At 41.3% G+C, this 17,789-nt stretch overlaps 1 protein-coding gene across 1 annotated transcript in view; it reads right to left on the reverse strand.

The window, feature by feature from the left end:
- dmd (dystrophin) overlaps positions 1-17,521 on the reverse strand; it is a 119,250-nt gene extending 101,729 nt beyond the window's left edge. The window contains exon 1 of the mRNA XM_089008406.1: positions 17,305-17,521. Within this exon, the coding sequence (XP_088864532.1) occupies positions 17,305-17,386 (82 nt within the window). The 5' untranslated portion in view covers positions 17,387-17,521. The remainder of the gene's footprint in view (positions 1-17,304) is intronic.
- Between the last annotated feature and the right edge of the window lie 268 nt (positions 17,522-17,789).

The following is a 17,789-nucleotide window of genomic DNA, read 5'->3' on the forward strand; positions in this document are numbered from 1 at the left end:
CACTTGTGCTTTCCTCTTCAGAACTATTTGAATCATATTCAAAACTGGATGAGTAACAAGAAAGGATCTTTCCCGAATCTTAACTCTCTGAAGCCATTGTTTTGATTCTGGAGCAAGGCAGTTTGTGAAGGAGTTTCCTGACGAGACATCGCGAACATGGGGGCGGGACTTTATGAATCTCTCCAGTTTTGAGCTCATTAGTGGCAGTTTTTGGCAACTTTAAGTCATTTTATTCGTGTTTTGCGTTTGACTAAAAGTACCAGCCTGTATATTTTGGGTATTTTGGATGCTATAAAACGTTTTTTCTGTTGTCAGTTAGGATGCAAAAAATGGTGTCGGTTGTCCTTTAAATGTAACTGTCTTTGGTTGTCTTATTTTTGGAGCAAAAGAAAAATAGAGATGCACACTTAGTTCACAGGTCAGAGTTTCTAGTTTCCTGATGTTTGTGTTTGGTCTGACAAGACTAAGTTTACTCTGGAAAGTTAAAAAAAAAAAAATATATATATATATATATATATATATATATATATATATATATATATATATATATATATATATATATATATATATATATATATATATAATGTGTCATACCGCTTGAGCAGCCTGGACAATTGTACTGTAATTGTAAAAAAAATAAAAACTTATAAGATTTGATTTGTCGACACATGTAACATCGAGGCACACGACAAAACCGCAATATTCCATGCACATCCACACAGAGCAACTTAATCCGCTTTCCACACTTCCACCTGTTCCAGATTAACCATTCCACACCTGCGGGGATTAAGTTCACAGTCAAATCAGTAGACATAAATGTCCAGAAACAACTTGCATTGTTATCCCACCAAATATTGAACATGCACGGCAGTGACTGGAACAATCGAGTTTCGTCATGATGCATCCCAAGGGACATAACGAATCTGTATTTTAGAAAGGTAGAATGTTGGAATCATTTCCTATAAAATGTTTTCACAGATGTTTTTTTTGTAGTTAGGCATGTAGGACAACAATGTCCCATAGTGACGGGAAAACGAAGCTTCATGAAGCACTTGCAATATTTTTGGACTCCTACAGGTGGTGGTTTAAATATGAAGGTTAGTGCAAAGGAAATGTATTTAAAGTCCACTGCATTATTAAACCAAGAGTGGAGTGAAAAACTCAAAAGTGCTTCATGAAGCTTCACTTGCCCATCACTCTCTTCCCGAGTAGCATTGCTAAGCAATAGATGGGGAATCCTTTCGTAGTACCTTTTTGTTCGTGACCGAGGTTGCTCACTGCGGCAGTTAGCTTCCCGCAGAGAGAAGGGGAAATGAAGCTTCATGAAGCAATTGTGATTAGAAATGGCACTATTGGTTTAAAGATGCAGTGGATTTTTCAGACATTTCCTTTTCACTAACATTCATATTCAAACCAAGAGCACCATCTGGAGGAGTCAAAATATATCATAAGTGCTTCATGGGGCTTCGTATTACCATCATTACCTTTCACGTCACCGGCCTCCTGAAGAACGTGATTTAGAAATCCAATTCAACAATCAGTCTTGGTGTCATTGGATTCCAAATCACATTTTCCACTTGTGACTCAAAGAAATGAGTTGGGTGAAAGTGTTTGTCATCTTAATAGTCCATTTTAGCCATATATGGTGTCTCTCCCCCAATTCAATATCCTCCCAAGATTTTCACTCAGCAGTTTATGTCGTCATAAAATCTGACTTTTCGTGAATGACCTCCTGGGGTAACAAGCAGATCTTTCTTTTCCTGTGCATTAGCAACGTAGGAAGGGGTTTGTATTTTGTGATTTTTTTTTTTCGGCATTCATGTGATTTGAAAAGGTATGCCCGTGCAATCTTAAATCAGCAATGTGTTGTGATTTGATGCGACTGGAACTGTTTGAAAAGCAATGCATGACTATAATCTCGGCTGGGGTATCTAATAAAAAAAATAAAAAACAAAATAAAGAACCAGGTAAGCATGCGCTCCACAAACAATTTGACACAGCGACGAGTACAGGATGAGAATCAGCGCATTTAGCTGGCTCATCATATCAGCACCGGTGACAGATTTCACTTTGCATACCAAAATAGCTTTGCCTAGCTCAAAGGTTTGTCTCGGCGCAGCTGGAATGGATCTTCAAGCTCTTCAATCAGATCAAATTATGGCATCCAATTTCCTCCCCCCAACCCCTTCCCGCTCTCAAATCTGTTTACCGTCCAGCCGGAGCTTTGCGTATATCTTTTACATCCCTCCAACTGGAACACCAAACATTCCTTTGATAAGAATAGATCCTACGGTTATCAGTCAGATTTACATACGCAAAAAAAGGTAAATGTGCATATATACTGTGTGTGTCTATATATATATATATATATATATATATATATATAGAGAGAGAGAGAGAGAGAGAGAGAGAGACAGAGAGAGATTGTATATATAGGTACAATATTTGCATATACACATGTACGTGTACATCTCTCTCTCACTCTATATATATATATATATATATATATATATATATATATATATATATATATATATATATATATATATATATATATATATATATATATATATATATATACAGTGTACACACAAACACATATACACTTTCAGTCATTCTTTTTTATTCATATACAGATATTTGTAATTGACATGTTGAGATTGTCTGGCATGTTCCTCTTTTTGCATCAATAAACGTTCTTCATGTATGGTACAGTATATCCGTAGTTGAGCTACCGTTCTAACATACAGATTCATGATGTCGTTAAAATTGCGCGCGCTATCCTGACACCTGGATTTGAACAGGCACACCCTGAGCCTTCTATCTTTCACCGAAAGAGCAATTTGCTTCCTGATTTTAACTTCCCGCAGAGCTAATTGGCTTGAGGGATCACAGAGGATTTGTGGATGGGCGGAGCTTCACCAAAAGACTCATCTCTCCTTGCATCGCATTAACGCAGCCATCTACTCAATCTGGAACTTGTCAACGGTCCACCTTTCACCCATCGCGGCTGCTTCGGTTTTGGTTAATTGGGGATGCAGACATAACTAACTAACAAACAAACGAACTAACTAACTAACTAACCAACTAACTAACCAGTTAACTAACCAGCTAACTAACCAACCAACTAACTAACTAGCCAACTAGCAAGCCAACCAACTCAGTAACTAACTCACTCGATGAATGAATGAATGAATGAATGAATGAATGAATGAATGAATGAATGAAAGCAAATAAATAAATACGCAAACACAGATACATACATAAACAGATAGATAGACAGAAATAAATACACAAATAAATGAACAGATAAAATAAGAAACAAATAAATAAATACAAATACAGTACATATAAATGCAAATAAATAAATAGCAATAAATAAGTAAATATAGATATATATATATATAAAACAAATAGATACAGTACATAGATAGTTACATAAATAGACAATAAACAAAATAATGGAATAACGAATATATAAACTAAATAAATAACAATGAATATTTAAACTAAATTAAGAAATAAACAAACACATACATAAATAAATAGAGTGATTGTGGTAAAACCGGTGCGTGTCCCGCTCAATGAAGGCGTGTTTCTTACGATGAGGCAGACTGCGCACACCCACCAGACACAATGAATGATATCCAAAACAACACCGGCATGAAAAATATGGCCCCACAAAGACGAATAATCACATTTGACAACCATCGTCAAAGGTACCCAACGTAAAAATAGACCTGTTCTCGGTGCTGTCACATAGGTTCTATTACACGGCGTTAAAAAAAGGGGGGGTGAAGGTTAAGTGGTTGTGGAGGTCAAAACGAAGATGTCAAGTGATGTCAAATGCTTCAAAGAGAGACGAGGCTGTCAGACATACTTCAAAATTCAGCGCAGGGCAACTGGCAGGCAGAATTCTGAACGGTCACAACAGCGCAACTGACCTCATATCCGCGCATCATTTCTCCCTCCTAACTTCCCAACGCGTTGGCTTCGAAACACTGGAGCGTTTGGCGGCGCCGCTCGACTCGACGTGATCAATCAATCTTTATGAACAAGCGACGCGCCGCAGTCGTTGAAATCATCCAATCTATTCTTGAAAAGCCGATCTGCAGCCAGATGTCCAAGCAAATTAATAAGTGCGTATGACAACCCACGTCCAACCTTGCTTTTTAGCCAAAGGTTTTGGGTTGTAAAGTCTAATCGGGGGATATTGTGGTGGGGTGACTCGCTCCGAATATGTTCAACAAAATACATTTGACACCCAAACACCCAAAATTGCGCCACCACGCACACGTGATGAATGAATGTCAGTTCACCCAAATGGACACTGTCATCGCAAAAACAAAACACATCAAATGCGGTCTTAAACAACACCCGTCTGAACTCCAACTGCCATGGAATGCAGGAAGAAAGCAGAATACCCAAAGAAAACCCACGCAGGGCCCAGGGGAGAACAGCACGGTAGTCTACTGGTTAACTCGTATGCCTCACAGCGCGGAGTTGCATGGTTTGATTCTGGTGTTCCTGTGAGGAGTTTGCTCGTGCTCCCTGTGCCTCGGTGGGTTTTATCTGGGTGCTCCGGTTTCCTTCCGTGTTCCAAAAACACACGCGACAGGGTCATGGAAGGCTCAAAATTGCTGAACAATCTTAACATACTCCGCAATTTGAATTCCCCACATCTAGACGATTTTTGTAAGGGGGAGGGCATTGCAGTTTCGTGTCGTACAGGAAACTCAAAATGAGGCAACTGTTTGCAATAGGTTGGCTCAGGCACGACTCAAGATGTCATTTCGAGCTCAATTCCATCACGGAAAACAAAAACAAGCCACCTCCAAGTTCATTTCTTTTGCCTTCTATTTGATGCTAAAGAAGTACCAGCACATGCTGGCCACGAAGGCAACAGACAGACTGTTGTTCGATTACAGCCTGAGACGCTCACACGCCGGCGCAGCCATATAAAGTAAACATTATGACACGGGCAGTAAAAATTTATTCTCCGCCTAGACTCAGTTCCTCCATCATCCTCACACACCCAAATCAGTTCACCCACCATCCCCCTTCCCCTAAAGCAACAATATGTCGGACGGGAGGGGGTCATAAAACAGCAAGGAGGAAGCCGTATGATTCTAGTTTCTTGTAAAAATAAAAGGATAGGATATCAGACTCGAGATTTTAGTATTCTGTAACTCATGATGGGCAAACGAAGCTTCATGAAGCACTTTTGATATTTATGACTCCTCCAGATGGTGCTCTTGGTTTAAAGATGAAGGTAGGGGTAAAAGAAAAGTCTTAAAAATCAGTGCATTTTTAAACCAAGAGCACCATCTGGAGTAGAAAAAAAAATTCACAGGTGCTTCATGAAGCTTCATTTCCCCATTAGTCGCAGCAAGGTGCCGAACGAATTTAGAGCTGAGCCATTCAGGACTGTGCTTTCCCCCCGCACGACTAGTGGGGCTCATTGTAGGCCGAGAGACAAACCGAGCGAAAAAGAAACTAAAATACAGTGGACACATGGCTGGGGGGGGGCTTAAATGAAGAAGACTAGGAGAGGAGAGAAGAGGAAGATTATGCGGGTTGTCTGAAAGAGGATCATGACGGACCTGAGTGGAGCTGAGCCGAGCCAGCATGACAAATCCCAGCATGCACCTGCGGCCTGAGACGCATCACACGGCGTAAACACACATTTTCACGCCGTCAAGGCCTGGATGATGACTTTGCAATGTGTGGCACCCGCTCAGAATATCGAGTGGATTTCCTCTTTTTGTTTTTTTCCACTTTTCCTTCCATTTCCCACACATTCAGTTTGTCACTTGGAATCATGTTTGTGTTGAGCTTGAAGCATTTGTTTTTGTTTCTTGACTTCCCTGAATTTAACCAGCAGTTGTTTTTACATATCTCCTTTTATTTGTTTTTATAGTACATGATATGCATCATCAACCAGCAGTTTGCACGTTTTCAAGTTGCATCCAGTCTTGCTTCATGAGTGCTTCACGAGTGCGGATGGCTTCAAGTGATGACAATTTTTCAAAAGCTTGCAGTGTTTTGTGTGTGTGTGTGTGTGTGTGTGTGTGTGTGTGTGTGTGTGTGTGTGTGTGTGTGTGTGTGTGTGTGTGTGTGTGTGTGTGTGTGTGTGTGTGTGTGTGTGTGTGTGTGTGTGTGGCTTTCAAGTTGCAACCAAGCGAGCAAGAAACAAATTCTCAAGCACAAAAAAAGAATAAATAATCAAAAAAATTGACCAGATCACTAGTTTCTTCACAGCGAAAACATTTTTTGACACCAACCTGCTGAATTACACTCAAACTAGTGAAGCAGATCCAACGATGTGGCACATGCAGCGTAGCCATGGGTGAAACGGCTGTGCAAAATTACTGAAGGCGCCAGATGACAGAATCGAAAACTGAAAATACCGTCAGCTCTGTTTATATTTTAGCCATGGACGCACTTCCTAAATTAGAATCCATCCCAACAAAATCTTGACTAGCAAACTCCAAAAATGGAAGGGGGAAAAAAATATGTCGAGGATATATAAATAAATATACATATATATGTATATCCCAACCAGACTTTTAATTATATTTTACGTTTAAATCTATCTGTCGTTCCATGTTTTTTTAAAGAATGTTCAATTGTGCATATATATATATATATATATATATATATATATATATATATATATATATATATATATATATATATATATATATATATATATACATATATATACATACACATATACATATACATATACATATATTCTTTTTAAATATTTATTAGATTTATTTTTCAAAAATATGATATATATTTTTGTTTTTTTATTTTTTTCCAAATATATCCAAAAGTGAGTTTTGTACAATACAGGTCCGGTTTATTGTATTTATTTGTATTTTATTTTATGGTGGTTTAGTGACCAAAGAAGAACCTTTCGGCGCAATTCAAAGGTGAATGTGCGCATCATTCCTTTAGGAAAACAAAACAAAAAAAAGGCTCAACGAGAGCAACGAGAAACGGGGAGCGGAGGCAAGACGCACACGCCTGTTGCAAAGGCAGGCAGGCAAGCACACGCGTGCACGCGCGACACATGCAGAGGAATTTCTTGCAGCGCGCACGTGGACTTTTAACCAAGAAGCGTCTCGAGCTCGCTTCGGTTCGGTCGGGCAGATCAGCCAATTTTTTTTTTTTTTGTTTCTTTTTTTTTTTGCGGGTAAGGGTGGAGGCATAAAAACGCCCTACCTGAGTAACGCGGCGCTCGAAACTGCTCCCAACGCTTTGACTGCTTCGAATCTGAGCTCAACGGAAGCAAACAGGTGAACGCCGGACGTACTCCGATTGTCTCCCATCGAACGACGAGTTTCCAAAAATGCCGATCGTCGGCTCCGGCATCCCACACGTCACTAGTGTCCGCGAGGTTCTCAAGAGGAACAAGTGACTCCCGCCCGGTTCTTACAAATCGCAAATAGTCCCGTTGAAGTCCCGGAGTGGCTGACTCCTCCCCCCCCTCGCTGCCTCCTCACCCCCTCGCCTTCCTAATTTTTTGGATTCGACAGCTCTCAATCAGTTCAAATATGATTAGGCCAAAGGGGAATCCCAAAGGCACCCCCGACCCTCACCTCACAACTTTGGATCAACACTGATAAATTGGTTACCCCCACCCCCACCACACCCCGGTGCATAAACCAAGATATCTTTTTCTTGACGACGTTACAATAAAATATAATAAAATGGAGACAGGAATGAACGATTTTTAAAAAAATTATCAAATTATGACATTATTCCTTTCATGCATCCAGTCACCCACGGGTGTCAAAGACAAGGCACGGGGGCCAGATCCGGCACATCATTTGATGTGGTCCGCAAAAGCAAATCAAATACATGTATGTGACTTCTGTGTGAGATTAAATCTGGGCCAAAATCTCAAACTGTCATCCGTAATAAATGTGAGAATTTGCAACAAAAAAAAATGGTAAGCCAATTCAACACACAAGGACAATATTTGAATAAATATGGATATTGATTTCAACACTAGTGGGTCATCATTTTAAAAAATGTATGTATGTATGTATGTATGCATACATACATACATACATGCATTTTTATCGACAAGTAATTATACGATGTGGTGAAACGCTTGCAACACTTTTTCAGGAAAGATCGTCTGCAATCGTTGTGTTTCTGGATTTCAAACTACAACGGTTGAGCGCAGGCAACTCGATCCCCAGCGGGCTCCATCAACTCATTTCCTAGGTCATGCGATGTCGCTCTTAATTGGCCGGTCGGCACATATCCATCAGAAGAGCAGGAAGGAGAAGCACTTAACTGACATTTAAGTACAATTTTTGTTCTTCCTGATGCAGTGAGATTGCCGTGCTCTGACATACAAACCCAAAAATAGGATTGGATTAATTTCAAATCAATTCAGGGGTTCGACAATCCGATTCAGTGGATTCACACTGCATAATTTACGTGATGCTAGTGATGGGAAAATGAAGCTTCACGAAGCACTTGTGATGTTTTTAAACTCCTCTAGGTGGTGCTCTTAGTTTAAATATAAAGGTTAGTACAAAAGAAATGTCTTATTTTTTAAAGACAGTTCCTGCCTCTTTCAACCAAGTGTGCAATCGAAAACGAAGCTTCATGAAGTACTTGTGATATTTTTTTACTCCTCCAGATGGTGGTCTTGGTTTAAATATAAAGGTTGGTGCAAAGGATATCTCTTCAAAATCCACTCCATCTTTAAAGCAAGAGTGCCATCTAGAGGAATCATATAAGTGCTTCATGAAGCTTCACTTGCCCATCCCTTTGTGACGCTATTCCAATTGTATTTTTATTTATTTATTCTTATATATATATATATATATATTTATACACATGTATATACATACATATATACAACTATGAAAAGGTTTCTTCAGCCGTCATCTGTACTTCTTTGAAGGTGTCGGACGTTTCGCTTCCCATCCAAGACGCTTCGTCAGCAAACTAAAGTCTTACTGGTAGTTTCGGCCCTACATATATATCCCTACTGTCCAGACATGGCGGTGCCGGACTCTGCTATGATAGGTCCCTGCTCTCCGGTTGTGGGGAGCAGAGGACTAATCCCTGCGGATCCACTGATATATATATATATATATATATATATATATATATATATATAATATATATATATATATATATATATATATATATGTGATCAATAGGATCAATCATAAACGTCTTCAAAGCGGGGGATGCAAACACACATGTATGTCACCAGACCGCAAGTTGGCTCCTTCCTATTACGCAACGCTTATCAGTAAACACAAAGATTAGACATAGCCCGCCATTGGCGTGACGAGTGGCGCAATCAACACGACTGTCTACCCGAAAATCTCACGGGCCCACGTCTCTTGTTGACTGCTCGACTTCCAATATTCACACTGGCAATTGCGGCTAGGAAAGAGGGCTGCGGTGCAATGTCAAGCGCCGTCTTAAAAAAAAAAACAACAACAATCTAAAAATCTTTAGCTTCTCAAGCCTGAGTGCACAGCCGTCTTTCGGGCCTTAAGATGCCGTAATGACCCCCCCGGAGACATTAGCGCATTATGATGATACGCTACTTCGGAAGTGCTGGCGTCAACTTCCTGTTTGCCGAGGCAAGCACAACAACAAGTAACTGCCCCCGTCCATCATGCCCGGCAGGGGAGTAAAACGCCGGCCACCATATGTCATGACTCATCGTGATCACAAGCATCGTTAAAGAGCCTCCGATTGTCAGAAAGGGCATTGAAATGCCAAGGTTGCTTGCCCACTTTTTGGCTTTGGGATGGCCAGACCCCCCGCATGAAGTTAGGAGTCGCTTTCTTTCCGCAAGCATTCATTTTGTGTTTATTAGGAGACTTGACACATACACACACACACGCGCGCACGCACACACACACACACACACACACACACACACACACACACACACACACACACACACACACACACACACACACACACACACACACACACGCACGCACGCACGCACGCACGCACGCACGCACGCACGCACGCACGCACGCGCGCGCACGCACGCACGCACACGCACGCACGCACGCACGCACGCACGCACGCACGCACGCACGCACGCACGCACGCGCGCACACACACACACACACACACACACACACACACACACACACACACACACACACACACACACACACACATGATGCGCCACGTCATTACCTACACATACACACCAATGAGCTTAAAAAAAACATAATACTGCTCTGTTGTGATATAAATAGTTGTGCTGATTGAAACGTATACAGCGGAACCATCAAAGAAAACGCCCTCTATCGCCCAGCAGGACGGGGTCCGGTAGGCCAAATTCTGCAATATGGTGAACTAGACTTGCCCCAGCGTGAAAATCAAGCTGCGGCAATTTTTTTGCCAAGCGCCTGGCTACTAAAGCCTGTCGACTTAATCGCAAACAGGAAAATACACCGCTAATAGAATCGTGCATCACTGCAGTACAAACACTATCTTTCTCGTTGACACGCATACATACAATGGCACTCATGGTCTTATTCTCACTCTCTCTTAACCGTCCCTCCTTGCCATGGAAAAACGCAGCAATTTTAAGGTCGTTTGAATAAATTATTCCAATTCTTGATATTCCGTTAATTAAACTTCACTTATCGCAGTTGGGGACTCAGGAGCTCAGCCGGTAAAGAGACATTTTTCTATGGGGTCCCTTTGGGTGTGTGTGCGTGTGTGTGTGTGTGTGCGCGTGTGTGTGTGTGTGTGTGTGTGTGTGTGTGTGTGTGCGTGTGTGCGTGTGTGTGTGGGTGAACATGAGATGGATGAATTGATGTTTTAGTATAAATTGCCAAACAACATAAATATTCATGTGAAATGTTCGGTATATGATGCATCCTGAGAGTGCCTAAAAACAGTCCAGGCGGTACGCCGCCCAAAAGCAGCTGTGAGGCTCCCCAACTGGGCTACACAGTAGAAATTTGGTAGATGGATAGTTCCCATCAAAAGACTGCGAAGTCTTTGCGCCATTCGCAATTGAGTGACACACCAAGTACTGTATTTTCCATTCGATCAGGCACACAAAAAAGTATTCAATGTTCTCTAAATTGTGCCTATGCGGCAAATATAACACCTAACAGTCCCCACTAAAACATTACTTTTACGTCACGGGTGGCTGCCTCTACAGCAGCCAGCACAATTTTAGTTCGCTGAGGAAGCTATTCGGATGAGGAGCGAAACGTCCGACACCTTCAAAGAAGTACAGATGACGGCTGAAGAAACCTTTTCATCGATGGACCACTCTTGTACGACTGTGAGCCTACACAGACGTTTTGTGTTTTATGCTACATTCCGAGGGAGCTACACATGGATCAATGTTCTTATTTCTTCTGGGTTCTGTGCTTTGTTACAGCTGCAGCAGTTGTGAAGGATCGATAATCAAACTATATTGTGTTGTATTCCCTTTAGCGTCACTCCATCCAGTGGCTAAATTGGGGAACTGCAGCCACGATTGACACCAATGTTCTATTAGGTGTAGTGTGCCCTACACATGAAAACAGTTTTAAAAGAGGGCATTCATCGAAGACTCGCCTTACAATCCAAAAATACGGTAACAATATCTTAGTTTGCATTTCATTCGTCAACGTCGGATTCATGCTAGCAATGTCTACTTTCAATTGCGTGCTGGAAAAGTATTCTTTGCCAACGGTGTTTACCCTTCCGAGCCCTTGATTAATTCAGCCATCAATCGCGCATCAAACAAAGTCGAGCCGGACTGAACTGCCAACTGTTTGGAGTAATATCAAAGGGCGAGGTTCAGCTCTTAATGAGCAAAAAATTAATAAACGGAGCTTATTTATTTGATATTCGTGGTTGATGGGTCTGTTGAAGTCTTGCCCGCTCAATAAATAACGTCATTTTTGGGGGAAAATCAGATTTGTATTTGTCAAAGTATTGCCGTTTTGAAACTTCTTTTGAAAAAAAAATGAATAAATAAATACATTTCAAAATAAAAAATTGAGGGCGGGCTAACTGGGTTGCCGGGGGGGACCTTTGATCTTACCTCCTGCCTCAAGTTGCTCGGGCATCTTTATTGTGTAGTTAAAGTATGTTGCCCTTGGGCAATAATCCAGTTTTTTTGGTGGAGGGATTTGGAAATAAAGCAATGACAGAGCAATGACAGACACCCGGGCGGGACATAAGGCAATGTGTACTCATCTAAAAATATGCTCAAAAAAGATAAAATAAAAAATAAACACCAACGTGCGGGAATATGACTGAGAGGTGATGTTTGACTTCTTGAAAATTCTTCAATAGAAGAGCACAGAAAGGCATCCAGGAGATGACAGGTGACGTTTGTACAAATCCACATTTTGAAATTGGTCCGCACTCCAGTGGCATAAAATTCCTATGGTTGCTTTTATGAGTCTGTCAAGTCAATTCAGAGATTCATTTCTGAATACCTGCGATGTTTGTGGATATTGCTGAAAATGTCATCGCAGAGACGGATGTCGTCCACACCCCCGTGGAGATTAATTAAAAAAGGAGTTTTTCAGCATTTGATTGGTATTTGACTAAACCTCTGTGTGTATATATATATATATATATATATATATATATACATACAGTAAAGTCTCGTTATATCGATATCGGATATATCGATAGTCCCGGTTATATCGATACTATTTCTATGCACGCACGGAGAAAATTACATGCAAACAGGGTCGGATATATCGATAGTCCCGGTTATATCGATATTTTTTCGGACTCCCTTGAATATCGATATAACGAGACTTTACTGTATATATATATATATATATATATATATATATATACACACACACACACAGGTAACATCCGAGTTACGACCGGGTTCCATTCCGACTAAACGGTCGTAAGTCAAACGGTCGTAAGTTGAGATCCATTCAAAATGGCCGCTGTGACGTTTACACTACAGGATAGTATACGATGTCAATCTCTTGTTTTTAAGCAAGGGGCGGAGGGACGGAGGGACAGAAGGACGGAAGGACGGAGAGACAGATTAATAGATAGATAGATAGATAGATAGATAGATAGATAGATAGATAGATAGATAGATAGATAGATAGATAGATAGATAGATAGATAGATAGATAGATAGATAGATAGATAGATAGATAGATAGATAGATAGATAGATAGATGTAATAATTTTTAGGGGCTCATCTTAGACTGTGTAAGGTAAAAATATGGAGCTTTCTGGGAAATGGTTTGGACCGCTTAATGTCCAGCTATAACACAAAGCTTTGAGTGGAAAAACTAAACAGGAGTATTCATCTGACTAAAAATAAATAAATAAATCAATGTAAAGAAGTGAAAAATAAGAAACACAAGTAACACGATTGAAAACCAGATGATGTTCATTGGCAAAATTGACTTCAGCTCATCCATTTTTTTACAGATGAACTTTGGCGTGAGCAGTCATTCATTGAATTTCTGCTTTTGCCCCATACAAAGAAGCCATTGTAAAAGAGGACTCACACCCACGTGATAGGATAAGTGCGCAGAGCCAGGGTGGCTAATTAAAATTGCCCTTAATTGAGTTCCACCTTTGCCTGGGTGAAATGAAATCTAATTAAGTTACAACCACCAGACGAGAATCAGTGGGTGCATCAACTTATTTGCCACATACCAGCAGACGCATTCGTTGCATACAGATGGATGTGGACGCTATTGGGCCCCAGAACTTTGATCTTTTGAAGATTGAGAATTCGATTGGTGAATAGATCTATTGGATTAAAAAATATATATCAATAAATAAAGGTGTTTTTGTTGATTGACAAAATAACATGAGCACTTGAGGTCCACTTGGACTTGACATCTTCACATTCGACTGTCGTATCTGTGACTTTGAATGTTATGTGTGTAACTGGTGAGTGACGTGGGTGCCAGTGAATGAGACTGGCGAGAAAAGGTGTCGGACGTTTCGCTTCTTATCCAAGAAACTTCGTCTGCAAACTAAAGTCTTACTGGTAGTTTCGGCCCTATATATATATCCCTACTGTCCAGACGTGTCGGTGCCGGACTCTGCTATGATAGGTTTGTTTGTTTGTTTGTTTGTTTGTAAATCGTCCAATTCATCGTATGTAAAATGAGAAATATAATGTTTGTTTTGGCCAAGCTTTTACATCGGATGCCCTGCCTGACACAACCCTCTGTATTTATCCGGGCTTGGAACCGGCACAGGAGGTCTTATGTCCCCTTGTGGATACAGAACAAGCAACTCTATGAACTTAAAAATGAAGATGCTCAGTAAAAGGCTCCCAAACACAAAATGGTCATCGGTATCAGCAACATTCCAAAAAGTAAAATATACTCCTATTGAAGGACCTAAATGGACTTTTGCTGTAGTCCAATTTTTTGGCAGTATCAGGCCATATACATGACATGACAGAAGAGGAAGAAGTACCCCTTTTGGTCCCACGCGGACAACCTCCCGATGCCTCTTTTTTAACCGGACAGTCTCACCAAAGAGTTGGAAAAGTTATTTTTTTTAAACTGTGTCATCTTCTGTCCTGTTTTCCTATCTCAAGGAAGGTCCCAGTGTAATTTGGAGTTGTAAAGGCTTGCAGCGGTTGTGCCGAAAAATGTAATCGACATGCTAATTATAATGCCAGGCTAAATACCGCTCCTGTGAGCTGCAAAAACTGAAAACTGGTGGGAGGAGGAGGAGACTAAAGCTGGAGAGTGATTATTATTTGACTTGCCCTGCAATGTGAACAGCAATTAACTTCAATCTGAGCCTGTCCCTTGAATAGCGCACTGTGAATGATCGTGCAGAGATGAATGAAAACGCGACAACTGGGCGGGAGCTTGAAGCAATAAAACAAACAAATTGATCTGAAAGCGAGCGAGCGAGTGCAAATAAATGTTTGGAAAATGTCATTTAAACTCCCACCAGTGAAAGGAATCCAGGTGATACCGAATCTACCTTTTTTTAACTCCTCCAAATGGCGCTCTTGATTTAAATATAAAGGTTAGTGCAACTGAAATGTATACAAATTCCATTGCATCTTTAAACCAACACTGCCATCAAGAGGTTCAGTTGCCCAGCACGAGAAAGGAACACGTCTTTATTGTCAGACGCTGGCGTCAAGTGCTTCATTAAGCTTCGTTTTACCATCACTAGTCAAAGTCAGCTTTATTGTCAAATATGCTAATAGCATATTTAGTACATTACGATCACAAATATTTTGCCCAAACAACAAGTCGTGCTTTGTATGAAGTCAAACCAAACCAAACTCACGTGCACCCATTTTAACAGCGACAAATGTAAAAAATAAAACGATGACTTACAATTCATCAAAAACAACAATTTGACTTTAGATAGCTCACACGATGTGGCATGTGCTAGGTTGCCTGCGTTGGGCCTTTTTCCAAACGCAGGGACAACTTGCTATCTAAACCGACAACCTACTTGGACGGGCAAACATGAATCGGGGGTGGGAGGTGGGGGGTAGCAGTAACGCAAAGAATGATTTGCTATTTATTCTCTGTTAGCCAATGGGCAATTAGATGGACTGGAAATGTCAAATAGATGATATGGGGGACCTGGAAATTTAGTGGGAGGCGTGGGTGGTACATGGTAACCGCCCATGAAGCTATCTGACACCCACATGGGCAATCCAACAAGCCAGCTGACTTCTATTTCCAGCATGAGATGACCCACCAGCTGCAACTTGGGAAATAGAGGTTGATTGTGTGTGTGTGTGGGAGGGGGAGGGGCGGCGACTGTACTGGAGCTGGTCCATCAGTACACCATTGAAGGACATTGGGTATTTCCATGCTCTAAAAAAGGCGGTCAATCCTCATCTCATCACGATGTAATTGATTCTAATCCATTCGAAGTCCACTTAAAGTGGACTGAGGGGTACGCCCACCTCTGGTATAGACCAATCACTGGCAGCCATTTTTTTTGTCTGGGGTTGGTCACGTGATGTCCGCAAGCTGCCGCTGTGATGTCATTTTCAGTCTACAGCAAGTAGCAAAATAAGCTTTTTTACACCAGTCGGGCCTCATAGGACGTATTATAATATTGTCATTAATTATTCATATAATATATATACAGGTAAAATCTGATTTACGACCGGTGCGAGTTACGACCACCCGCAATTACAACCACGACCACTAAACAATTTTTTTATCGCTGTCAAAGGACCATATGTAGCATTATGGCTGCGCTGCGTTGTGATGACACCGGCGGGGGGAGTGTCCACCGACACCGAGGCGGGTGGGCGTTGGCGTTCGGGTCGAGGGTCCCAAGACGCCGGCCAAGGCGAAAGCCGAGGCGGGTCGGCCGTCCGCAATCGGGATCGGCGCAACGAGAACGCCGCGTCGGCCCCAGACCGCCACCGCCTCTTTCAGACTTTTTTCCTTCGGCGTCCGCCTAAGTCCGAGCGTGTGTGTTGGGCGACTTCTTCTGGTTTCTCCGATAGCAGGAAGACAGATTTTTCAACAGCACGTATGCGTGGGAAGCCATGCGTATTTGGGTCAGCAGAATGACACAGTAATAAAAATGGGTAATATGAAATACAAAATTGACACTAAAAGTTCTAAGATTTATAATTGAACTGTAAGCAATTTGGTATATACAGTAAAGTCTCGTTATATCGATATTCAAGGGAGTCCGAAAAAATATCGATATAACCGGGACTATCGATATATCCGACCCTGTTTGCATGTAATTTTCTCCGTGCGTGCATAGAAATAGTATCGATATAACCGGGACTATCGATATATCCGATATCGATATAACGAGACTTTACTGTAATAGTATTCAATAGAAAATGTTCTTTAAAAACAACAGATTGACGTCGTATACTATTCTGTCGTATGAACCTCGCGTCGGCCATTTTGAATGCTTTTCGATTTACGACCGTTTGACTTACGACCATTTTGTCGGAACGGAACCCGGTAACTCGGATGTTACCTGTAATTTACCTTTATACTTCAGTACAGTGTTTGTATATAAATAAGAATATCTAAATAAATTGGTATATATACATTTATATCTAAATAAATTAGTGTATATATATTTTTCCCCTTCAATTTACATCAGGAGTTGAACAATGTCTTGTACATTTCTGTCCATTAAGCAAACTGCAATGCCAAAGAACTTTCTCTTGTCTCAAAAGTGAAGTCCATATATAAGCATGCCATTTTAGTTCTTGTCTTAAAATTCGATGCTAAAAAATGACAAATTTTATATTTTCGTTTGAGGGGGGTAAACTGGTAAACTTGGGGTAAAATTGTCTTGTCCTACCAGATCGACACTTGATGATTTCTCCAAATTCGTCCTCCAGCCCCTCGTCGCAATAGTCTTCGGGTCGTACAGTCTCTGCCATGTGTGCGCAGGGAAACCGGGTCGAAAATCAACCTGGAGGGTCAAAGGATCGATTAACCCAAAAAAAAGGATAAACTGGATGGAGCAACGTCTCCAGAAGCAGCAGCCACAGACTGGACGCCAAACTCCAGCCGAGAAGGGAACGACGACGGCTGTGACGCGTCTCGCCCAACGAGATGGAACCAAACAGGTGTGCGGACCAAGGAATGAGTGGGGCGGCGTGGGCTTCACGCCGAAGCATTCTCATCTCGAAATAGTCGGTCGTCTGGCGGTTTTTGTTCGCAGACGCCATGCGGGAAAAAAAAAAACGACACCAAGCAGTACTTGACGTAAAATATTATTTCACTGACGTTCCAACGTTGTCCAGTAGGTTTTTATTGCCCTCATTATCATGTCTCGCCGAC

The sequence above is a fragment of the Hippocampus bargibanti genome, linkage group LG01 (assembly GCF_051943395.1).
Source record: "Hippocampus bargibanti isolate YZ-2025 linkage group LG01, ASM5194339v1, whole genome shotgun sequence".
Taxonomy (NCBI): Eukaryota; Metazoa; Chordata; class Actinopteri; order Syngnathiformes; family Syngnathidae; genus Hippocampus; species Hippocampus bargibanti.